Source organism: Pyrus communis, chromosome 5 (genome assembly GCF_963583255.1).
Source record: "Pyrus communis chromosome 5, drPyrComm1.1, whole genome shotgun sequence".
Lineage (NCBI taxonomy): Eukaryota > Viridiplantae > Streptophyta > Magnoliopsida > Rosales > Rosaceae > Pyrus > Pyrus communis.
Window position 1 is genome coordinate 29,075,117 of NC_084807.1, and position 24,839 is coordinate 29,099,955.

Here is a 24,839-nt window from a genome sequence, read left to right on the forward strand (position 1 = left end):
ATACTTGATGTCTGTTAGAAAGTAAGTGGCAGTAGATGACATGTTTTCCTCTCATGACCTTCAATGCCAACGGGCCACCAAATTATTTAGTACAAAGCAGAGGGAGGAGATGTTGCATTCATTGGTAAGGACTTGAGAAGTTCAGTTCGATTGCTGGCATTCGAAAGTGTTCATTGAATTCAGAATAACAATGTTCAACGTTGTTGGGCAGTGGGAGGAGGGTGATGAGTCACCAACTCAATGGGCTTGGATTTCTTATGTTATTACCTTCAGCCCAAAGCCCATCTCAGTTTAATTTTGGGCCAACTTAAACTCCATCCAGCATTGCCTGCCACGATTTAAAGACCGGCCATTGGGGCTTTTGACTAGGATCGGAAAACTTCTAATCCAATTGTATGCCCTTAGATTTTAAAAGTTTTTGTAGGTTAAATAGTTAGTCGTTAAGGAAGACTGAAATTAGTAAAAAAAAAAGAAGAGAGGAATCGATAGAGGTTAAGTCCGCACTAAAGTTTACAAACGTTATTGTTTTCTGCTACTGTATAAAGCGTCATTTGCAAGTAAGAATTTCAATCTTCTTTTTATTTTTGTTGTTTTTTAACCATACCCTCAGTCTTGTTATTCTATTATCATATTAAATAATTTATTTTGGATAGTAAATTAGGAAAATATAAAAGACGTAAACTTGCTTAAGTTTTTATTATTAAGCCAAATGGTGAGGATGTGAAAAAATAAGTTAGAGTTATGTTAGATCAAATGTTCGAGTTCTGTGTAATTGTGTTTAATGAAAAAAGATAAATCTTATTTTTGTTTATGGGAAAAACAACTTATTGTTGGTCACATGCTCTAGCAACAATTATTGTGCTAATACAACATTCATAAGACCACTTAGTCTTTGGTTTAGTGGTAGCTGTTTTCATTTAGTTAGATTAACACTGAAAAACCGATGTATATATATATGATGAGTATGTTACAATATACCTAGCCTAATTATAGTGCTGTGATTTTACTGTGCATGTATTCATAAAAACTAAATTCATGCACATACATAACCAGATACGATATTCAGTCAAAATTACCCATCAATTCCGACGAAAAATGAATGAGATTAACTGAGAAATGTGATTAAGTCTGAATTGGACTGCCAACGTATTTCGGAATCGTATAAGATGAAATAACACTATACTAATCAAGAAGCATAAAAGTTGAAATAGGGGATAGAAACCTACATATAAATATCTCAAATAAAATAATAAATCGAAGAAGAAAAGGTAATTTTTTTATTGTGATCGAAACACGGGTGGTACGTCATGTGTTTTTATGTAAGTGGTGAAAATTTTTATTTTTTAAGTTATTAACTTTTTAACACACATATCGTACAATTTGTATAATAACATATAACATCTCATCTCCCTGTCACAGCAAAATCTCTCGACAATCATTTAATGGTACTGAAATTTACCCTATAAATGGCGGGAGCCTCCCCGCTCGTAAGTCTCTCTCTCTCTCTCTCGTCAACTCTTCTCTAAATTACACATCAACCCCTCCAAAACCCTCCAATCGCAAAAAACTCCAAATCGTCCAGGTGCTTCCCCTTCGCAATCTCTCTGGTGGAGTAACTCCGTTGCCGGTCCTCTCATCTCGTAAATTCCTGCAATTCCTGGTTTTACATTTGCCCCCTTTTCTTTGAGCCTCGCGAACCCTAGGTTTTTCTGAGCAGAGTGAGTAAGTGAGTTGGAGTAGTACCGTAGCTTCTGATTCAATGGAGGCTGCGGCCGCTGCGCGCGGTAGTTCCATGCCGATGCCACCTCCGCCAGCCCGCAAAGAGTGGCGCGCCGTCTCCGACCATCATTCGGCCCGAAACATCGGGGATGAGGTAGTAATCTGCTCAAAACCACTTGCATTGGGTTCTATTGGGTGTCTAATTAATGCAAAAAGAGAAAATAAATGAAATTTGGAACCTTGGGTTTGGATTGTGAAAAACCCTTCAGGTGAAATGAGGATTAGGGTTTGCAATTGCATGTTATTTTATCCATTTTTTTTTTGGGATTAAGTATGCGAAAACCCTTTTTCCATTACGCAATTGGTTAATTCATTTGTGGGGTTGATGTCTGTGGGTCGGTGGGTAATTTGGTTGCTGCTCTCACACTTTACCATTAGAAGATTGTTATAATCTAAATACTTGAAGGTGAATCGTTTAGTGAATGTGCCTATATTTTGAATGAAGCAACAATATCTCACATTTTGAAGAAAAAAAAACCCACACCCTTTCTGCCTTATGATGGGTAAAAATGAAGGAAATTTCACAACTCGTATTTTGTTTGAATGATTGGGTATTGGATATATAATGTTCGGTGTACTGCCAATAATAATGCATCTGACAAATTTTTTAGTTGCGTGAGTTCATTTGCTTGAAATGAAGAGCTTCATGGAAAAAGATAACTTAATTTTTAGCATTGGCTAAAGCTTCTACTGTTAGCTGATTAAGATGTGGTATTTTAAATTTTTGCTTCTTGTTTTGTTTGAACTATTTAGTGCTACTCGGGTAGCATTTGTATCTGCTGTTTTGGCATTATCTTGTTCTTGAATTGGGTATATTTCAATATGCAGGAGTTGGAACGATCAAAGCTAGGCCAATCGGATGAGAGAACAATATATGAGGTAAGGCTGTTGATATTAGTATTAGCTTGTATTCTGAAGGATTCAACGAAAGTGAATATGATTTGTTATCGAACAAGGTGCAGCAAGGAAGAGAGCCAGTTGATGTGGACTTCTGTTCGATCACAATAGATGGAACTTTAGATCATGACCTTTTGCAGCAGCGGGTTGAAGATGTTTCTAGGCAAAGAGAGGAACTGCAACATATGGAGATTGATCTTAAAGCTCAAATCATTGCAAGATCTGAGATAATTGAAATACAAAATAACTTTGATGCTCAAATAAAGGAACATGTCAATGCTGCTTCCAAGCTTCAGGTTTTCATTGATGATTTGATATGTAGTTTATAATGTGTATTACGATAGGGTTTTTCAGATTGCAATTACAAGAATCTCATGAGGCGTAATAAATATCCAAGTTATGTTAGCATTCTTATTGTGATTTTGCAGTGTCACATTGCACATTCCGCATTTGGTGAGAATATGTGTAATCTTAAGCTAAAAATTTATCGGCCAATCTTAAAGGGCATATTTGATTGTTAAATGTTTTCCTTGAGATATATGCGTGAAAATGATCTACTAACAGCGTCAATCTGAACTGTGGGTTTACACTGTGCAGGAGCAACTTCATGAAAGGGAGCAAACCATACATGATTTGGAAAGGAAAATGGATGAGAAAGATAGAGAGCTGCATGCTGTCAGGCTAGATAACGAAGCGGTAAATGAATGCTTGTGTATTTTATATGTTTTAATTGAGCACTTTGGGTGAATAAAAATTCTTAATCTTTTGGTTTTCATAATGTTCTGGCAGGCCTGGGCTAAAGAAGACCTTCTTCGAGAACAGAATAAAGAATTAGCAAGTATCAGGTACTAGTCTGTTTGTTTAAGAACTGTTCACTGCACTTCTACTCTCTTGTCCAATAATGCATGTACTTTTTGTTTAGATGTAAATCAAGCTTGTCTTTTATTATTGCATGCTATTTAAAGGTTTTGTATTTCATTTTTTGGTGAACAATGCTGGGTTGAGGTTATAATCATATGAAACAATTTGAATGAGTTACTGTTCATTGCAGAAGGGAACGTGACCATTCGGAAGCTGAAAGAACCCAACACATACAACAATTACATGACCTGCAAGAGCATATTCAAGAAAACGAGAGGCAGCTTAATGATCTCCGGGAACAGGTATGTTGATTTGCATGTATAGATGTACAACTCTCAAGTTTTCACACATTTAAATTGTACATAAATTTAGAATATGCATAGGTCCATAGGTGGTTCTTTTCTACTAACTTTCATTCTCTGAATGAACAAAGTCTATGGTGCTTTTGTTTTGAACGGTCAGACTGAAATGTAAGTGACATTCAAATTGGAACAAATTTGGTAAATATTTCTGCAAGTTGCATGCTAATTTAGTTCTATAGATGTAATGCGGCTAGTGCCTGATAGTGTTTGTATTTTCAGCATAGGCTTGCTCAAGAAGCCATTCTTTATAAAGATGAACGGTTGAGGGAGGCCCAAGCTTGGATCACTCGTGTTCAGGAAATGGATGCCTTGCAGTCAACTACAATCCAAGCTGAATTGCGGGAACGTACAGAACAATATAATCAACTCTGGCTTGGTTGTCAAAGGCAGGTTGGTTTATTTGTTCTATCTCTCTCACACTTCCTGGGCGTTTTATTTTGTTAAAAGTTGAACTTGCGGGCATGTTCAGACATGGGCATCTGCAAATTGTATGTTTGGCTATATGCCGATTTTTTTCAAAAATTATGTCAAATACTATGTGATGCAAGTGCTATACATAGTGAAACATGGTTTTTGTTTCATTCAAAGTTTGTTCACGTTTTTTTTATTTTCCTTTTTGGCTCACTGATTTCAGTTTGCTGAGATGGAGAGACGTCATATGCATACAGTACAACAGCTTCAACTTGAGCTGGCTGATGCAAGAGAAAGGAGTGGGACTTACACCGATGAATCATGCATGGCACAATCAAATTCAAAGGATGCATCTCAATTTGGTCAGAACAATGGAAACCAGCTAGATACGAATACATCAAATGGAAATACAGGGCCCCTCCAAAATGGAAATTCAGATGATGTTCCCTCATTTCCTTCAACTGGAAACACATCAGCTCAGGTAGCTGCACCCTTTTGTGGTTTTCGTGTTGGTAGCTTTGACATATTATTGCCTTTTTGGCTAAAGACCTTCTGTTTGAAATGAAATTCGTAAGTAGGAATTTGATTTAGTTATTATTTATATCATTTCCGTGACATTAAGTTTTGGATCGTTATTAGATCGACCATGTTGCTGGGGTTCCAATTTCTCCATCATCTCTACTTGGTATGCCTTCCTATCTTCCCCCTGGACAAGTGACTGCTCTTCATCCATTTCTTATGCATCAACAAGGGGTACCTCATTCGGTCCCACCACATGTTCCTCAATCTCATGTTGGGCATTTTCACTCAATACCTGCAATATCGTCTCTCCAACAGTGGCAGAACCAACAGGTGCTGAGATGAATAAATCTTTCTGTCCAGATTATTTTAATCTACAACGATAACAGACTTATGTTCTTCATTTTCTCTTTTAAGGCTCCATCTGAGAGATTGCAGATATCTACACAGAAGGAGCTTCCATCTTCACAAAATGATCCAAACTTAATAAGACCAGATTATAACTATGAATCATCTGTTAATGGGCAATCTCTTCATCAAGACTATTTAAATGTCCAAATTAACCAAGGGGCACCACCTGATTCTGTCTTGTCATCATCCACCGTGGAAGCACAGGTATTACCTCGCATTTGATGATTACGTAGTGATTTTATTTTGTGTGCAAGTCTGTGCATCTTTGCTGGAGTCACTGTTATTTTTTTGGTTCAGGTTCTCGAGTCAATTGATAGTAGAGGTTATTTGGTCTCATCCCAACCTGATCAGAGCTTGCAACAAATTTCCTCCCAATTCCACAACGCTTTAAGATTAGATTCTCTTGAGCAGAACAGTGAAACCAAGGTAGATAAGCTTCTCTTGTTATTTTCTTATTCAGGCTGGAGCTTTGTGGTCAGCCTGTCTGGTTATAGTGCAAATAGTAACTAGGGAAGAAATTCAGACTAACTTTGCTTTTGGACAGGCACCAGAGCAAAATGTTCAGACCTCGACTGATCATGGATTGGATGGACAAGTTTTAACTGCAGGACAGCCAAGTTCTAATAACAATTCGTTAAAATCTGATAATTCAGTTCCTTCAGTCGATAACAAGGAACCTGCAATTAACAATGCCACTAGTGCAGTTTTGCCTGAAGCATTTGTGTCAACTATGCATGCAAATGCGGCTGGGGGAAAGACTTCGGAGGTTGCACTTCTTGATGAAAGGTCATTGTTGGTTTGCATGGTTCGCACAATTCCGGCAGGTGGTAGAATTCGCATCAGTTCGACGGTGAGCCTGCCTATTTGTTACTAGGTTTCGTAATGAGCGTGACATTTTTGTTTTCTCAGCAACTAATTTAAAGCCTTGTTTCTCAGCAACTGATTAGTTCATACTATATGTTCTTTGGTCTGGGTACAGCTACCAAATAGGCTCGGAAAGATGCTTGCACCCTTACACTGGCATGATTACAAGAACAAGTATGGAAAGCTTGATGACTTTGTGGCTAGTCACCGTGAAGTGAGTTTAATGATGATTTAAAGTGTTTTTTCATAGATGAATATTATCTCATCAGGACCTTAATTTTTATATTTCAGTTATTCGTGATTGAGGGCGACTATATTCAGCTTCAGGAGGGAGCGCAAGAGATGATAGCAGCTACAGCTGCTGCTGCAAAAGTTGCTGCTGCTGCAGCCGCATCATCTCCCTACTCTTCATCTTTGCCTTCTGTGGCTGTTACTCCAGTGGCACAGACTCACCGCTCAAGGAAGATATCGACTTCAAATGCAAATGATAATCACTTGCAGTCTGTAAAGCAGAATCAGCAATTAAATGGTGTAAGCTTTGGTGTTCCTGGAGGTCTCTCAAATGTAAAGATTTTGAGCAAATCTAAAGATTCTTGGGAACTGAACAGCCCTGACACTAGGCCAAGCCAGTCGTCTGTACTTTTGAATGGTGGAAATGGAGCAGTTCTGGATAGATCAAGCATGAGCAGTACCCAAAGCTCAGGCTTGCCTAATGGCCGGCTGAGCTCAAATACTGTTGGGAAACAACATGGCAGGTTTACCTCTTTAAACCATCTAACATACCGCAGTTTAATATTGTGGTGGATTAAGTAGTTACTGCTGCTTTATTAATGTGTAATGCTTATTCGGTTGATGTGTTACTTTGACAGGATGACCACTGCTACATTTACTTCCAGAAGATAGTAAGTACGATTACTCAATAGTTAAAGTACCACTGTAGTGTTTTGTGATATAATCTTTTTGAATACGTAATGTTGCATTTGTTTAAGCTGGTCGTCTACCAGTGGTCAAGTTTTTGAGCTGTCAATTATTCGGTGGATCAATATTAGTCTGCTCCCGTCTTTTCTCATATAAAGGGTTTAGAGTTCAGATATAGGATAGCATAGTATGAGCTATTATTTGCATATCATTGATCAATTACGGGATGATATCATTGGTCTAGTTGGTATCCAATTTCAAAGTTCAAACCCCGGTACCAAAACGTCGCAACTGATTAAATTTGATGATGCAAATGTGAGTTTTATTGTTTACATATTTTGTATGAATACCCCTACAGCAATGCATCTTAAACGTATTTGGTGGTGGCAGGAGAGAGCAGGAAATAGGCACCACCTTATGACCGGAATGGTGGACCGGTGCATGGACGTAAACTTATTTTGGAACGGCAACAGGACATGTGGGAGAATATATTTTCATCAAAGATTGAATCACCATCAATATTTGCAGCTCACTTCAAGGAATTCTCTGATTGGAAATGTTTGCCCGTTTTTTCGGTTTTCGATTCTTCAAAAGCTTTAGGTTGTGACTGTTTTATGATATACTGAAAAGAGTCAAAGAACTCAAAACTGTCTCTGCAGCGATGATGATATTCATGCACAAAATTGCTTCTGTGCGCATCTGGATGGATGGAAAATCTGCCCTTTTTGTTGGTGGATGAAATGATGGATCCATGAAGCTTTATTAATTTGACTACATTAATTTCATTTCTCTTTCCTGAATTTTACTGGATTGGGCTGAGATCAACCCGACTCGGTTTCTATGTAATGGAAGCCCAGCCCGCTTGGTTTCGTTTGTGCCTTGTTGGTCTATAATGCAGTTTATGGCCTCTTGCACTCCAGATTGAATTCTCGTTCCGATAAATTATAGTGGTGCTATTCACGCTGTTTTTTACCTTTCATGTATTTCTCACAATTTCTATCGGTTAGCTCAAATGAATTAAGATGATTAAATGATATAAATTAACAGGGGCTATGAAAGGTAAAAAAGGGCCTAGATAGCACCACCCCTATAATATCGTTTTGTCGACAAAACAATAGTAGTAACGTTATATTCATTGGAACAAGTTAGTTGCCATAAATCGAGTGTGCCTGCACTTAAGGTGGGTAATATTTATTTCAAACTCAGTATTTACGAGATGTGAATTTAAATCTTGCCCCTATAAATTGAGTACGAATACCATTTAGATTGTAGTATTAAAACAATAATGTTTTGCAAATGTAATTTTGTACACGCTCAAGATCAAATTCTTCTTTTCACACACTAATTAAAATAAGAGAACTTTAACTAAAAGTTTCAGGTACTGTTTGCTTTAACAAAAAATTATATTTTTATATTAAAAAGTCAATTCTGATATTATTTACTTTACCCTTTATTTTGTCTTTATCGTTAAAACTTAAAGTTTTTAAATCATTTTTATTAGTTTTCTTTAAAATAAAACATTAAAATTTTGGAAAGTCAGCAGGAATTTCTAAACGGTTCGTTTTACCCTATTAGCCGGATGGGAAGCGGGTGTATCTAAAAAGCCCGGGGAGATTGGAACGGCGTTAATCGAGGGTGCGTAGAAGTGTCGATCAGAAATCAAAGCGAAAGAAAGAAGGAAAGGAGGGGGAGAAGAAGAAAGATGGGTTACGTTCTGAGAGTGAGATTGGCGTCGTTTTTCGGCGGAGCTGCGGTGGCGTCGTTTCTGGGGCTCTACATCCTCCACAATGATTACAAGGTCGCCCACCACGCCATTTCTCAACAGGTCCGTTTTCCTTTTTTCCTTTCTGCAATTCTTAGGGTTCTATCTTTTCTTCTTCTGTTTTCTATATGTTTTATTCAATTTGCTGATTTGGGAACCTTCCGATCTCCGCGTGATGACGGAAGATTGAATCTTTAAGTTGATTTGTAAAATGGGTTTGGACACAATTTGTTGTTTTCTATAATATTTAGGGAAAATTCTCCTCCTTTCAGCTGAAAATTTGATACAACAGTTAAAAACCAACTTGAAGAAAGTGGTTTATGAGCATTTTATTCAAATATTATTTTGAATTAGAACATAATTGCTCTGGTCAGTGTCATGAATTGCTGCTGAGTATGTCATAGTTTTGTTTAGGAGGAGTGAGGGGCTTCAAATTCTTTAGGGCATTGGTGACATTGAAATCGTGGTTTCGATCGTCGGTTTGAGTAGTTTATGTAGTGTACTTTGACAGTGGAAAATTTGAGAACAATGAAGATCAATCACTCATGTTACACAGAAAATGGTCACTAATGGTAATTTGAGTAGTTTATTTCTTTTCCCAATTATTTTTTGGGTAATTTGAGCTCGAATGTTCTCCTTCTTTGTATCGTGTTTAGGATCCTTGTCTTCTACCAGTTAGTTGTGAGCTTTGTTGGTTTCTCATTATAGAAATCAATTATCTATTGATTTTCTACTTCAATTCATTTATGTTGATTTTAGCGAGGTACCCCATTCGTTCTTTTCAACCGATTATGGTTATGTATATATTCTTATAGGCTGTGCGAATGCATCTCCAATATGAATCGTGTATGATTTATCCTTCCTGGTGTGAAATCGTGATTTCTTTTACTATTTAGAACAAGAAAAGAAACCTTGATTTAAACAGTTCGTTATGTTTACAAGGTAAAAGAAATTTTGCTCATAACGTAATGCTGCTGGAATGGTCATCAAAGCATGACATTATCTGTGCTTTTAAACTGTTTACACATGCACAGATCCTCACTCACGGGAAAACTTGCACACATGTAAACTATAAGTTCATATCCCGCTTCTCAGACTCAAATTATGTCAGTCGTAGAAGAAATTCTGATGGAACCTAATAAACTCTGGTTTTGGCCCCCTGCTATAAGCTATTTTGTTTTTTCGTATACTTGATTGTTCAAACTTCAAATGTATGTTCATCTGTTGACATGATGGGATCTCCACTGTTACCGGCCTTTTGGGTTCGTGCAGTTTTACAACCATTTTGTGTATATAGTATTTCTAGGCACTTAAAGCGACAACAAAAGAAGGATAGATGAATTGTGACTTCCTTTTATTTCTTGTTTCTCTAGGTGAAAGGCCTCCATGAATCATTGGATAGAAGAATTTCAGCTCTTGAAAGCTTAAAGCCAACCGAAGCTCCACAACCAGTAGAAGCATCCGAGTAGATGCCTTGAGAATGCTACTGCAACTTAATCCCATTACTGAAATGATCTTTTTTGTTTCTTCGACTTATGCGGGTGGTTTCTATGTTGTTTCTCCCCCCTTTCAAAGAATAATAATCACAGGCATGCCTAATCATTCGTCATTTACTAGAACACGAGTATGTTGTATTTTTATCAGATGAAAACTGTTAGTAACTCTGAGAGATACTATGCACTGACGAGAGGTTGTTTTACTTTCGGATATACTCTGTTTCATCGAGTATTTTGTGTATGCCGTGTTTCACGGTGAAAGTTTCCCTGAGAATGGAGTCAATTGCACAAAATTTCCCTTCCCTCCGGCGGCATTCTCTTGCTCTGTCACTTCTTCCTTCTCCCCTTTTTTCTCCTTTTTCTGTATTTCCAGTTCATCTTTCTTTTGCAATCACCTTGCAACAATTATGCGGATATGAAATTCAATCAAGGTCTTTCCAAAATTGTAAAATCCAATAAACCCAACAAAAGAGCTTTTGAAATGGATACAAAAAGTCAACCAACCAGCGAATGGGCTCCTACAAAATTAATGGGCCCATTTGGAATAGAAGGAGGAAAGCCCATTTTATATTTGGACATCTCAACTTCAAAAGCCCGGAATGTGGAAGCCCCGGAAACGTGGAAAAACTATACGGAGAGGATTTTGGAAGTTTAGAAAAAAATAATATGATAGTTGTCACTTGTCATATAAGACCTAGGAAGAATTAAAAAAAAAATTTTAAAAATATATGGAGTACTTGAAACTAACGAAAGATTTGACGCATAATCAATGCAGTAATGTTTGAAGCTTTATACAGCTGCCAAATTTAATGAGATAAGCTTGGTTGTTGTTCCGTGTTCGTTTATCCGTCGGTTTCATTTTTCTTGTTCTTATGGTCGGTTAGATCTAATTTCGATTACCCATAATATCCCTGACACGTAAAAGGTGAAAACCCGACAGAAAACTGAAAAAACGTTGAATGGTCCTTTCCCAACTCCTTCCGTAGCCAAGGTGGGAGAAGAGGAATGATTAGGGGAAAGGGATTCTCCAGGGATTCCTTTCATCTGTTCGTCTTTATCAATTAATCCGGGTCCTTAAAATTTGATCCAACGGTTAAAGTTATTATAACTTTTAAAGTGGGTCCGTGTTTGTAGCCGTTTGATCAAATTTCAAGGGTCCAGATTGTTTGATGAAGACGATTAGGTGGAAGGGATCCGGAGAGGATCTATTTTCATGATAAAGAGACTTTTTTAAAAGTGAGATTTTTCATGAATTTTCTATCACATCATGCTTTTCCATAATGTGTTATAATGCTGCTACGAGAATTAAAATTAAACTGTGAGATATCAAAGCGTATATAAAGAGTCCCAATTTAAGAAAGTTACCTTAGCATTTCTCTGGGGGAATTAGTTCGGTCAGTATCTGTGTGCTCCTTCCCTTGAGGTGTGAAAGCCCATCCCTATTCCCTCATTCCCTAACCACTACCACCGGACGATGCTGCTCCTCTGCTTCCTGAGGGCTCAGAGGATCAAAATTTGTATGTGCGCGCAGAACATAATCATAAAAAATGATAACACTTGATCTGGCCACAAGAAAATAGGAATATAATAAAAAGTGTAAATTAAGAAAAAAAGAGAGTTGGTGTGTTTGTGTTTCCTTGGCGGTGGTAGCTTCCGATAGCGTTCCATGGCACGCTTTTTCATATCGTTATTGGATTTTGTTGTTTTTTTTTCAGAAATAATCCTTAAAGAATAACACGGAAGATAAACATTTTGAATCTTCGTACACTATATAAATTGAGAAGGAAAAAGAAAAGAAAATGTTACTAGCATTTCTCGTCAAACTCAACAATCATTACGGGTTTAGGTATGAATTTTAGACTCATTCTACATGTTCGTCAAGAGTTTGATTTCTGACTCTGGAAAATCACAAGAATAAGAAAGGTTGAAATGGCTCTGTAAATCTTTTCAACCTATGTAACATTAGACTGACCAGAAGAAGCTAAAACCACCGTCTAATTTTCTTTTTCGGAAAAAAAAAAAAAAAAAAAAAAAAAACCGAACATTGAACATTGATACATTATTATTGATCGATTGAATTTGAACTTTGAAGGAAAGCATGGAAGTAAAAGGGGAGATGGAGGGAGGACAAGCGGTCCATGCCGATGTTATACTATATTCTTCCTTTGTCGGAAACATACTCTACCAAGTTCCAAGCAATCTCTCTCTCTCTCTCTCTCTCTCTCTCTCTCTCTCTCTCTCTCTCTCTCTCTCTCTCTCTCTCTCTCTCATATCATAGTTCATATATGCGTTCGAAAATTGCACCCATCGCACATGGACTTCCTATATCCATATACCGACTAGGTTCAGTGCTCAACCATTTCTCTAACTTTTTATGCATGTGGATTATGTGAGATAGTATTTCTTAGGGTTGCACGACTACGATAGTTTGCTCACTAATTAAGGATCGTATGAAGTTAAGTGAAACTAAAATATGACAGATTTTAAATTTACGTTTGAGGTATAATATGAGTACGTTGTCGGGAAGCCACCTACACAAATTTTTGTTACAAAATGTGGATTGTATTTGTGAGTGGGAGAAATAAAGTGGATTGGATTTGGTAAGTTCCATCACATTCATATTTCTTTCTTTTCAGATTTACTTTTCAAGGTGGGAGGGAAAGGATGAAGATTTGTTATGGGACCAGTTTCGCAATTGATCACCGACTATGTTGGTATCCTCTTAAATTACTTGTGAGTGTAAACAGACAAGATGTATACCATTACAATTAAACACTACGTTATTATAATGATATTATTAAATGTCAACTCAATATAAATATATAATTTTCGTCAGGTTAGTTGATTTTATTATTATGAACTTGTGTCTCAAATTTTGAAATTTTAACTCAAAATCAAATCAAATTATTAAATTCTTAAAAAAGTAGATTCACAACAAAACCTCTTTTCTACATGTATCAGTTAAACATTTTATTAGGAAGTCCGGTCTTGACTCTTCTGTTTAGTTAATTCTCGTTCAGCTCTTGGAATCACATCCATAACTTGAAGGAGTTAAGAGGGAGATCATTTCATTTTTAGATATAGAACGAATAGGTTCATGAGATGAAAGAATTAAAGATACCCCATCAGAAAAACTAATTCAATACTAAATTGATGAGCCAGAAAATAGAAGTTTTTGTGAACAAAATCTCACTTCTACAAATTTACCAAAATCAAATCCTTAATTTATCTACTCGTGTGTTCTTTGGTGAGCGAAGAAAGTGAGAGGATTCGAAATGGGCGGGTGGTGACAAAGAGGAAAGAGCCATGCAACTGGTGATGGATTGGGGAGGTGATGGGGACAACCCATTATTAACCCCTCCAGCTGTCTGTCCCACACCCCAAGCTGCCACCTCACCATCCTCCATTCCATTCGAACTCAACCCATCCAACCCTTATTAGAAAAGTTGTTATCTTGCTAATTAGACATCAAAGTCGAAAGCTGTCAGCCACGTGAATCGAACGTAAAAACTTTCACGTAATTTAACTTAAGATTGACATTAGTCTGTCTCGAATAGATATGCACAGACTTTTGGGTGGCCAGTAGTTAGGTCACCACTATTCCTTACTTTATTGGATTGCTGGAAAAAGATTTTTTGAACTGTAAAGAAGCATTGTCGCTTTTGTCGTTGTCTTCCATCAACGAGTGAACATGCTCTTATCAAATCGTCCCTCTCTTTTGAGGCGGTTCTAAGCGAAAAACTTGTTGCTTTTAAATGCTTATAGAAGAAGTACCAGTTTCTAACCCAATACAAATCAGGTAAAATAGTTAGGAACGAATTTTAAACTTGTATTTTACACAACATATTATGAATTTGATTTCTAAAATTAGTTAATCACACAAGAATGACCGAAAGAATGCTAAAACATCTCTATGTCTTCTGAGCCGTGAAAGAGTAGACTGTCGCACCAGCTGTCTCTTTCTTTAAAACAAAATAAAATAAAAAGAAATCAGATGAAGATCAGTAGTGGCCCAGAATTCAATCCTTTTGTCATTCACCACCTCTTGTCTAGTCCCTTTCGTGCATACTTTCCAGCATCCCTTCCACACGGCCCCGCGTGAGCGCTTGATTCGATCGACCAATGAAATTTGACCAAAAACCTTTCTTCACGATGGTTTAATTATTAAAAAACTTACCGATAGCACGTATCTTTCTGATTCGTTTAGATAATAAAAGAGTAGTGGCATTCATGTATTTATCTTAACTTTTTACACATTTTTTAATTCTCGATCGTTAAATTAAATAAATTGAAGAAGATCAACAAATAAAAATTAACAGAAATTTGTAGAAAGGAACATACTTGTGTAAATAACACTCTCTTCCATAACACAATTATTGTTCTCCTTTTTGCTTCGTAAATAATTCCATGTAGTTTTTCTACGTATACTACCAGGAAATAGACAAAATTTAGGCAAGTCCTTATGATTCAATCAAAGGGTGTGTAAGTTAGAGACTCCAAAACAAAAACTTAAAAATGAGTCGGCCGTTATTTAAAAGAATGGCTTACATAAAAAAGATTGGATTGTATATATATTAGAATGTACTTTTCAACCAGAATAAAACCATAACTATGGATCATATCCATTTTAGGTAAACAGCTTCAAGTGCACATTGTTAATTAGAGCATCCTCAACGAGGGCTTTATCCTTCATGAGGCTATCACATTTCCAGCCTTAGTGAGAATTTTCATTCCCAATGAGCCGGAAAATGGCGTTGGATCCACCATTAGGACTAGCAACTTTCTTTCTTAGGTAGCATAAAATCGGGTTACATCTAGCTCTGAAAAACAATGGGTCCCACAAAAAATGTAGAAACTCACGTGAGCAAAATTCTATCATTCTCCCTCCACATACAAATACACTTATACTTTCCTTTTATTACTTTTTTAATTCTTGTTTCTTACTTATTTTGCCTGCAATTTGGCTAATTAATGATTGTTTTAAATTCCATAAGAATTAAAATTTCAAATTGATTTAACCTTCATGGGCCATTGATGAGTGAAATTTTCAAATAATTTTTTTTCAAAATTGTATGATACCAATTTAACAATTGGTGCTAGGTAAATTGTTGTGTTATACATGAAAATCAAATTGCTTCAGAGGGTGAAGTAGTGGTTTGTTTCTTTCGATGAATGAGATTGATATAAGGGAATCTAATCCAACGAAATATTCATAAATTATGAAATTTAACTTTGTCACAATTTGAACTTTTTAGATTGAAGGGTTCATTAAAAAAAAAAAAATTAAGATAACACGTCAAAAAATCAACTTAAGGGAATCCAACGAACGATTCATAAGTGATGAAATTTAACTTTGTCACAATTTGAACTTTTTAGATTGAAGGGTTCATAAAAAAAAAAAAAAAAAAAAAAAACTCATCACTTAATTAAATTACTACATAAATAAATATATATAGCCCCTCATTAAGAAATATTATTTTATAAAGCCCCAAAGATTCATCGGATCTCTAAAATGAGTTATATCCATTACTTTTCCAGCACTATATAGAGCCTCTTATTGGGTATGCTTTTACCGTTGTATTTAGTATTTACTTTTCAACTTCACGCACGCACTTAAAGAAAGCGAGTGGGGGTGTCTCCTTGACACATTTAGTTAGCGCATTACGTCTTCGGCCCACTGGGCCAATTGCAGTTCCCGATGCAACTAAAGGCCTAAGGGTGCTCATCACGTCAAACAAATGTGACGCCGTTATCATGCCATCTGTTCCGTTTTATTGTAAATTTTGCTTTCTTATTTTTCTTTTTGGTTATTAATTTTGGCAAATACAGAAGAACAATTAATAATTCATTTGGAGACAGAGATTTTGGATGTCTGAAGGGTTGGTGAGTCAACCATGTTAATTATTACTTTCCATGGTGGGATTTTATTAATTAAATTAATGAATAGTTAAATGTACGATTATTTATTATACTGTCTTTTAATATATAAAACTTATTAAAACATAAAAGACTAAAATATAGCACTGCATTACCGAAGATGAATTTTCCTAATTAAATGTTTATCTGTAATTCAGCAGATAAAGTATATTAAAGCGTAAGCCTCAAACAATTTTACGACGGAAAAACCAATTTCATTCCTTTAATATTCATTTGATGTCATTGAGATAAGAGATGTTGTTTCTAATCATATCTGATTTAAGTGGGCTAGTCTCTTCTTAGAGTTCTATATTGTGAGATTTTTTGGAAGGTTAAAACATTGTTCCGATTTATGTTTATATCTCTATAATTATGAATGACATTACTAAAGAACGAAAAGTTACACGTACATGCAAAAAATGCAATGCTCGCGTTGCAGATCAATAATACAATGTAATTCATGTACGAAAGTAAAAGGTTGGGGAAGAATATCAAGTAGGGTTCGTTATCCGCCCCTCCGATGGAGAGTAGGGGCTGCCCTTAATTGATAGAGGTGGCCACTTCCCAATAAGACTAACAGGAAAAAAGAAAAGAAAAAACAGGTGCAGGATTTGTACGAGATGTAGCTTTACATGCAGAAAACGATAGATGCCACAATAATGATGAGAGAGAGAGAAGTTTTCTTGTGTGTAGAGAGAGAGGGTTTTCTTGTCTAGTAGCAACTAGCGAGTATGGTGTGCGAATGTTGGAAGCATGGAAGCAAAGCAGAGGCCGAGAATGGCGGCAACCCACTAAACTATATTCTTAAATCCCATGCACTGCACACCCAACTCTAAACAACAAAGTTAGTAATAAGAGGAGAGAGAAAGTGAGGAGAGAGAGAGAAGATAAATAAGCATCAAGCATAAAGCTTTCTTGCTGCAGCAGAGAGAAGAAGCAGAAATAAAAAAGTTGGGTCGGCAGATTGATAGATGGAAGGGAAGTTTGCCAAATAAGGAAAAGTCGTTGTGAACTTGTGAAGAAAGAAAGAAAGAAGAAAGATTTTGGGTTTTGTGTTTTGGCGTCTCACACAAGGAAGAAGAAGATGATGATGGTCCATCATGATAATCACCGCCGTCCATTTCCATCATCAGACACTACACCTGTTCCTGATGCTGGTGGCCCCACATGTAACAGGCCTCCTCCTACATACGACGATATCGTTGCTGCTGGTACTGGTACTGGTTCTTCGAGTGGCGGTGGTGCAGTTTTAAGAAACTTGCAGCCTTTTGACATTCGAACAAACACTCGTTCTGCAGGTTTGTAATTCCCTTTTCCTTTCGAGTCAAAACGCAGTGTGAAAGATCGAGTCTTTATTTATGGAAAGAGTGTAAAAGCTTGCTGATTTGCAGGAGGGATGACGACGTCGTTTGGATTTCCTTTCACAAATGCACAGTGGAAGGAGCTTGAGAGACAAGCTATGATATACAAATACATGGTGGCTTCTCTCCCTGTTCCCCGTGATCTCCTCTTCCCCCTCACTACAACTCCCCCTGGAACAACAGCTGCTTCCCAATCTCCCTGTAATCCCCTTTCCTTCTGTTTTCGCCGTCGAGAAATGATTTCCGCACATCCGTTTTCTCTTTCTGCACTCCTCAGGTTGTGTGGGGAAAAAAGCGGTGTGCGGAAATCACTTCATTTTTTCTCAATTTGTTCTTCGAATCGATTTTCCTGATGTGGGTTTTGCTTCTTGAATCTCGTTTTCCACTGAAGTTTCGATCTTTTTTAATGGTGCTCTGTTTTGGTTGGCGAACAGTGGGAGGTAGGTTCAATCTCCGGCTGTCGAACAGCACGGATCCGGAGCCGGGGCGGTGCAAGAGAACAGACGGGAAAAAATGGCGGTGCTCGAGAGACGTGGCGCCGGACCAGAAGTACTGCGAGCGTCACATGCACAGAGGCCGACCCCGTTCAAGAAAGCATGTGGAAGTTCATGCCACCGCCGCAAGCAAGAGGGTTCGCCACGACATCAATCTTGCTCCTCCTCTTCCGACAGTATCTCCGGAAACCGTGTCGATTTCGAACCCTGCAAATGGAATCAACAAAAATGTCTGCTCATCTCAGTTTATGGGATCTAATCTTCGTCCATACCATCCGTCTCCAGTGTTTCCGGAGAGGGATGGTGCAAAGTTTGCATCTTTCGAATCTATGAACTCTGCTTCAGCAAACAGAGAACCCAGGTCGGTGATGGGTTTCCGATTTGTTTCTCGAATCTGATTAGTTTTTGGGCTCGTTTGGTGCTTAGGTTGGATTGGATAACTCACTTGCGATTTTTCGCTATTAGGGACTAGACAAGATTATTCATGAAGTAAACTTATCTTTTATGTGGCGATTGGACCGGATAAGTTTCATTCACGAGGAACATAGTCCACCTTTGGTCTTTTTTGAGTGTTTGGTGTAATGAAATAGTAGAAATGTCAATCTTTTCAAAGCCAAGAACCAAGCATTTGTGTTTTGTACTAAATTTTTCGATTAGAATCGTGTTTGTATGATTTTTGTTTGATAATGTTTTGTGCTACTGCAGGAACTTGGACTGGCTGATAATGAAGGGAGAACCTGTTTCTGATGCACAATGGCACCAACTGATGCATAGCAAAACAGAGCTGAGCACCAAGATCCCGTTTTTCGACCCGAATTCCTCTGTTTTCAGCAATCGTTCCGAAGAGGAGTCTTTCTTGAATCTGAATTCGTTTACGAATTTCAGCGCCGGAGAGGATCAGCAAGACGGCGGCGAGTGCAATTTGTTTCTCAATCCGGATGTGGCCCCTTTAGAAAGTCCCCTGCTTGAAGAAACCCCTAGATATTTCATTGATGCATGGTCGAAAACAGTGACGGATGAAGAAACAATGGCAGCCAACTCTGTTAACAACAATGACAACAGCTCAGCTCCGTCGAGCGGGCAGCTCTCCCCTTCTTCGCTTACCCTATCGATGGGCGGGTACAACTCCATCAATGAGGAAATGGGTCAGACTCAGATGAGCTTAGGAACCAGTGGAAATGGGATGATGCCGAGGGGTTCGACGTGGCCTGCTTCATGGGTTGCTTCAGCACCGGGCGGCCCATTGGCTGAGGTCCTTAAACCGACCACTAGCGCAGCCTCAAATCCTTCGTCTCCGGTCACAACCGGTACTACTACTAATGGAGAATTGGGCAGTCCTTTGGCAGTGTCATCGCCGTCGGGAGTTCTTCAGAAAAAGTTTGTTTCACCGTCTGATAGCAGTGGTAATAGCAGCCCAACACTTGCAAGTTCAAGGGCCAAGCCAGAGATTGTCTCTCTCTTGTTAAATCAGAGCAAAGCATAATCCATTTTCCTTTTCAAATTAGTCTAGTAGTTGTGTTTGGATTAGTTTTGTTGTGATTCTCCAAGTGGATTTGTTTTGGGAGAAAGTTGTTCTCTTATTATTCTAAACCTTTTTGTTGTTTTCTATAGTTTTGTTGCCTGTACTAGCTTATTAGTCTCAAGACAACTCTACTGAAATTTCTCTCAGGTCCGTCAAGATCTTTGTTGGGAATAATATCTACTTTTGACTTGTTTCTGTGACATTCTTCTACTATTGATGAGCTTGCCATGAATTTGATATGTACTTTCGTTTTAGTACATGATTCCTCACTCTTTGACGAGCGCTATGACATATTCATTCTTTTTAAAACTCTTTATGTTCGAATGACAGAGTTTTGTGTTTATAATTAGAACTGTTCGTAGTATAAATTACTATGTAAAGATCATTTATGCAAAAAAATTAATTAAAACTAATGTCGTTTAATTAATCTATTATAGCAAACATATAAAAGGTTCGCAATACATTTACTAATTTCTTTCATCTGTTTTATAACACTTATTTTAATTAATTTTTTGCTACGGTAATATTTATATAGTGATTTATAATATTAACGATTCTTATCATAAACACGAAATTAAGTAAATTGACACAAATAATTTTATGTAGAACTCGACTCATTATTGGAATAGCTAAAGTATAATTCGTAATTTAATCCACCACATTAAATGATCTGCGCATGACCACTGCTTGGCTCCTTCTTCGTTCGAATAAGGAGTCAATTCTCCGCAACTGCTGGTGGCCGTCTAACCACATACACAAAATATCTGATAAACTGCAAAAAGTGAAGTTGTCTAACCACATACACAAAATATCTGATAAACTGCAAAAAGTGAAGTTTCAAGTTACGATTTGGCTGCAAGGAGGTGCCAAGTGTTTCCATGTGCGCATTGTCGTTGCATGATTTGTTTGTTTCGGATGTAGGGGTCGTCTTTACGGGTCTGTTCTTGGAAAAGCTCGCGCACGTAGTGCGGATGATGATACAATATCAATATGGAGAGTAGCTCAAGGCTATATAAGCACATATGGAGAGTCATTTAAGACCATATAAGCACATAGCAAACCTTGTCCCTCACCGAGGTGGGACAACTCTCAATACTTCCCCGCACGTGTGAAATTGGGGTTCCATCATAAAACCAATTAGTAATATGGAGAGTAGCTCAAGGCCATATAAGCACATAGCAAACCTTATCCCTCACCGATGTGGGACAACTCTCAACATAGCACATAGCAAACCTTATCCCTCACCAATGTGGGACAACTCTCAACACGTCCCCGCACGTATGAAATTGGGGTTCCATCATAAAACCAATTAGCAATATGGAGAGCTAAGTAGATCAAGACTATATAAGCACATAGCAAACCTTGTCCCTCACCGATGTGGGACAACTCTCAACATGTCCCCGCACGTGTGGCGGATTTTCAAGTCTACACGTGGACAACAACTGGGTGACGTGGAGCGCATGTGACCATTTGACTTCACAAGAGGACAACCCACTCTGATACCATGATGAAATTGGGATTCCATCATAAAACCAATTGGCAATATAGAGAGTAGCTCAAGACCATATAAGTACATAGCAAACATTGTCCCCCACCGATGTGGGACAACTCTCAACAGATTATACATGAATAAAAGCATCTGGTGAAATCTTGAAAGTTAAGTTAATTGTTCCTCTAGTCACATATTTGTGCATTTGAAATTGAGTTAGCCGAGTAATCATTTGTTAAATCTCCCACTCAATCACATCCTTCTGCTTGATTACCTAAACCAGTACCTTCTGAGCTCACCGCTGGAAGTTGGAGATGCCTCACCATCTGTGTAACAAGATGACATGCTTGGCCTCCGCGGCATTCGAACTGCAAGGTCTCCGTTGATGCCGTTGTTATATCTTGGGCTCTCCAAGGTAAAATCTGCACCATCATTAATATCAGCAGTAGCACTGCCACCACCACATGGGTCAGCAGCTGGAAACGACAAGCGTTTCCTCGCGGACCCCGACTTTTCTCTCTCGCTTGTTGAACGCCTTTGCCTTGGTGCGCTTTGAGACCGAATCCGAGCCTTGGCTGATGCTGTAGCAGCCATGTAGTTTGGCACCCCCATTAATCCGTGGTCGTAATTAGTTGAGCCCAAGTTCAAGTTTGGGGTATGTGATGCCGGCATTGGGTGGTTAATCCTATGATCTCCACGAAGGCAACGGGGACTAGCCGAGTGCACTTGTAGATTTCTTGCCACGGAAGTAAATGGCGTGACGGGTGATTGAGGAGAGGCAACTGGATATGACTGAGGATGAACTCTTTGCTGTTGATAATTATACTGCAGATGATGGCTCTGATAATTGCATTGATCTGATCGTTTGGTTCTGGAATTGGAATTCGGGGTACTCGAATAAGAGTGAGGTCGAGAAGTGTCGATTTCAACGGTCTTGATGGGATCTCTCTGATCACATGAAGCTCTGCCTGCATTGATCTCACATTGCTTTCTTCTTGTCCAACCATCAAGCAAATTAAACTTCTCCTCTAGCTCCTCATGCTCACCAGCATCTTCGTCACCGCTACCACTACTTCTCCATTTCTGAATTTTTATGAAACCATACACATAACTTTAAGTACAAATTATGAGCTACTTATACAAATTAGGGAGAGAGACATAACATTGAGGTAGATCAAAGACCTGGTTAGAGAAGGCATAAGCAAGGCTGGTACTCCTTTCACGCTTCAAGGCAGCTTGTTTTGTTTTCTGCAACATGGCTTGAATCTGCTCCAATGTTTTCGGTTTGACATCGTCCCAATGGATCAAATCATCCGCGGCGCTCCTCTCGTCGTTTTTCGACTGCATTAGATACAGTGCGATTAGCTTATTCAGACCAAATTTGTGGCATTAACTCCTAACAAGAACATTAAAAATTATCTTACAATGGACTCCCTTCTGTCTGAGAAATGTGATCCCCACAAGCCAGTGGGATCACTGAAAATGGACTCTGCGCTGCCTTCGTGCGAAAGCCTCTTCGTTCGTTGGTCAAGAACACGATCTTGCACTCGAACCAGAGCCTGCATGCATTGCAGAGTCCTCTTTGCCCTCTTTCTAACATTGTGGCCTCTCACCAGTGCTTGAAGCTTCACCAGCCCCTTCAGCGCCCGAAGAGCTCTTCTCGCCTTCAAAACCGGAATCAAATTAGTTAATGCTCAGTTGCACCAGCTAGCTAGCAAGCAATGTCACATTTAAAGTACTCTGATTTACGGGAGGGCAAAACTTAATTAATTTATGACTAATTATAGTTAAGTACCAGATATCCTCTGAAGGCAGTCTGAATAACAATGGCAGCAGAGTCTCTAACGAAAATGGAAGGCCTGCAATTAGACTTTGTAAGACGAACAGCTTTGACAGCCGCTTGCACCATGACAACTGCTGCCTGAGCCGCCGCTTTCGTGGCCACAGTCATTGCAAGAGCATCACCAGCCTCACCATGAGCTGCCATTGTTGCATTTTGAGCGGTTGCTCCGCCATCAGCAGCGGAGTTTGGACTCTCACTATGTTGTACATGTATAAACTTTTCTTGGCTCGTAGGCTTCCTAAAAATCCATCTCCGCTTTCCTCTCTTCTGCGAAAATCAACCCGAAACAAAACTCATTTACAGATCTCATAGCATACTTAAAAAACTAAACAGAAACAAGTTTAGAAATTTGTACTCAAATCAGAAACAAGTAAGAAAATTTGTACTCTAATCAAGCGACTATTTTGGTTTTTATCATACTTAAAAAACTAAACAGAAACAAGTTTAGAACTTTGGTTCGGCAGATATTTTCACTCTCCCTTTTTCTCCTTCTGCACTACTTCTCTTGTTCTCTGATTCTTCTTCGATTTATTCAATTCAAAGGTTATTAAAGGAGGAGCGCAAAAAGGAGACGAGAGTGCGAAAATCACTCTTCTGCATACAAAACCTGCAACGAAGTTCGTACCTTTTCTTCTTCCTCTTGTTCCCGCAGTTCTTCTCTCCTCCTAGTGTTGGTTCTGTCACTCTTGGTAGGAGACCAGAAAGCCCTTTTGACCGCAGTCAACCAGGAGCTCCCTCCAGTCTTCCCCATGAAAATGCTGACCAGTAAAATAAACCTCAAGAAACTACAAAAATGGTAAATACCACATGATGAAACAATGAAGCGTGAGGATTTCTTTATAGGAACTTATTGTTTGAGAAGTTGATATGTTTTGAATATATGCTTTACCTTCAGACGCAGAGATGTAATTAATGAGAGGGGAATAGAGAACAAATTATGGCTCTGCAAGTGGGGTTATGCTTCTGCTAGTCCATGCATTTAGGAGCAGCAGCAGCTGCAGTGCAGGCCTTGTCCTGTACATATATATATATATATATATATTGTATGCATATATATACATGTAAGTGTAACGTTAATATATGTTGTAGTATATATAATGATAACGGGAAGGAATGGTGTTTTCTTGTGGCATGGAGGATTTTAATGGGGCACTGTGTCACTTGTTAGAGAGAGAGAGTTTATAGACAACGAGAAAGAGTGAATGCTCTCGATACTGCAGAAAGCTGAAGCAAAGATGGGGAGGAGGGTTTTTACCTTTTGCTCTTTTGCTTTATACGTTTTTTCATTAACAACTCACTGAGTCATGAAAGAATTGTACCCTAAAGTAGGGGCGAGATTTACATGAAACGGAGATGTTAAGATCATGGTGCCTCAGACCTTCAGACTATAAGTGAGTTCTTCTAAATCAAGAAATAAACTTGTGTAGAGGCGCTTAGACCACATCATTGGTAAATTAACTTTTACGAAAATATGAGACATCATGTGATTTGGTCCCCACCCAACTCCATGTTGCTCTCAACCAGTATAAAAGTTATCCAAATCAAACAGCAAAATCCAAATTTCTCAAGCAAATCATTGACCATGCTACGAGTTTGTGTGATAGACTTGGGACAGATGCTGCAAGCCTACAGAAGTGTAAGATAATTAAAAGTTAGTACAGTAAATTGTGATTAATCATACAATCATCAATTTCTTACGCGTGTTTCCTTTGAGGATTTGGATTTCTTGATAAGAGTTAAAGATGAGATGCAGTTCGAGTGCAGGGTTTTCGGACTGCAGAACAGTCAAAGTTTATCGGATTCTCTGAACTCTCTGTCTTCTTTGTTTCTGTGTGTTTAAAGGTAGGTGAATATTTAAAGTCAGTCGCTGGACAACAGTCCCTCCATAAACATCACCAAAGAGACAACAAAAAAATGGCCAGTGGCATCTCGTC

General features: G+C 38.3%; 4 protein-coding genes across 6 annotated transcripts; 3 read left to right on the top strand and 1 right to left on the bottom strand.

Annotated features, from left to right (window-relative positions):
* The first annotated feature begins 1,482 nt into the window (after positions 1–1,482).
* Positions 1,483–7,807, top strand: LOC137734939 (uncharacterized). 3 transcript variants are annotated; one of them, XM_068474272.1, is made up of 16 exons: positions 1,483–1,873; positions 2,608–2,658; positions 2,736–2,972; positions 3,274–3,372; positions 3,466–3,521; positions 3,728–3,839; positions 4,119–4,289; positions 4,534–4,791; positions 4,950–5,162; positions 5,247–5,444; positions 5,538–5,666; positions 5,785–6,090; positions 6,220–6,318; positions 6,396–6,859; positions 6,974–7,006; positions 7,413–7,807. In XM_068474272.1, coding segments are annotated over exons 1-16 (2,541 nt in total). In that variant the 5' UTR covers positions 1,483–1,759; the 3' UTR covers positions 7,414–7,807. The 3 variants fall into 3 exon arrangements, with proteins under 3 accessions (XP_068330373.1, XP_068330374.1, XP_068330375.1); XM_068474273.1 differs by having other exon boundaries at positions 3,731–3,839; XM_068474274.1 differs by having other exon boundaries at positions 1,484–1,873; positions 2,742–2,972.
* Positions 7,808–8,621: 814 nt separating this feature from the next.
* On the top strand, positions 8,622–10,506 carry LOC137734907 (uncharacterized). The gene is made up of 2 exons (XM_068474226.1): positions 8,622–8,847; positions 10,158–10,506. The coding sequence occupies exons 1-2, from the start codon at positions 8,725–8,727 to the stop codon at positions 10,251–10,253; spliced, it is 219 nt and encodes a 72-aa protein (XP_068330327.1). The 5' UTR covers positions 8,622–8,724; the 3' UTR covers positions 10,254–10,506.
* A 6,360-nt stretch (positions 10,507–16,866) lies between these two features.
* LOC137734741 (growth-regulating factor 7-like) lies at positions 16,867–19,783 on the top strand. Its single transcript, XM_068474015.1, has 4 exons — positions 16,867–17,494; positions 17,588–17,758; positions 17,992–18,412; positions 18,757–19,783. Exons 1-4 carry the CDS (start codon positions 17,281–17,283, stop codon positions 19,532–19,534), a joined length of 1,584 nt encoding a protein of 527 aa, XP_068330116.1. The 5' UTR covers positions 16,867–17,280; the 3' UTR covers positions 19,535–19,783.
* Positions 19,784–21,100: 1,317 nt separating this feature from the next.
* Positions 21,101–23,685, bottom strand: LOC137733231 (protein IQ-DOMAIN 18-like). Its single transcript, XM_068472381.1, has 5 exons — positions 23,531–23,685; positions 22,858–23,172; positions 22,487–22,726; positions 22,245–22,403; positions 21,101–22,145 (listed from the first exon to the last, which is right to left on the bottom strand). The coding sequence occupies exons 1-5, from the start codon at positions 23,654–23,656 to the stop codon at positions 21,333–21,335; spliced, it is 1,653 nt and encodes a 550-aa protein (XP_068328482.1). The 5' UTR covers positions 23,657–23,685; the 3' UTR covers positions 21,101–21,332.
* Positions 23,686–24,839: the final 1,154 nt, after the last annotated feature.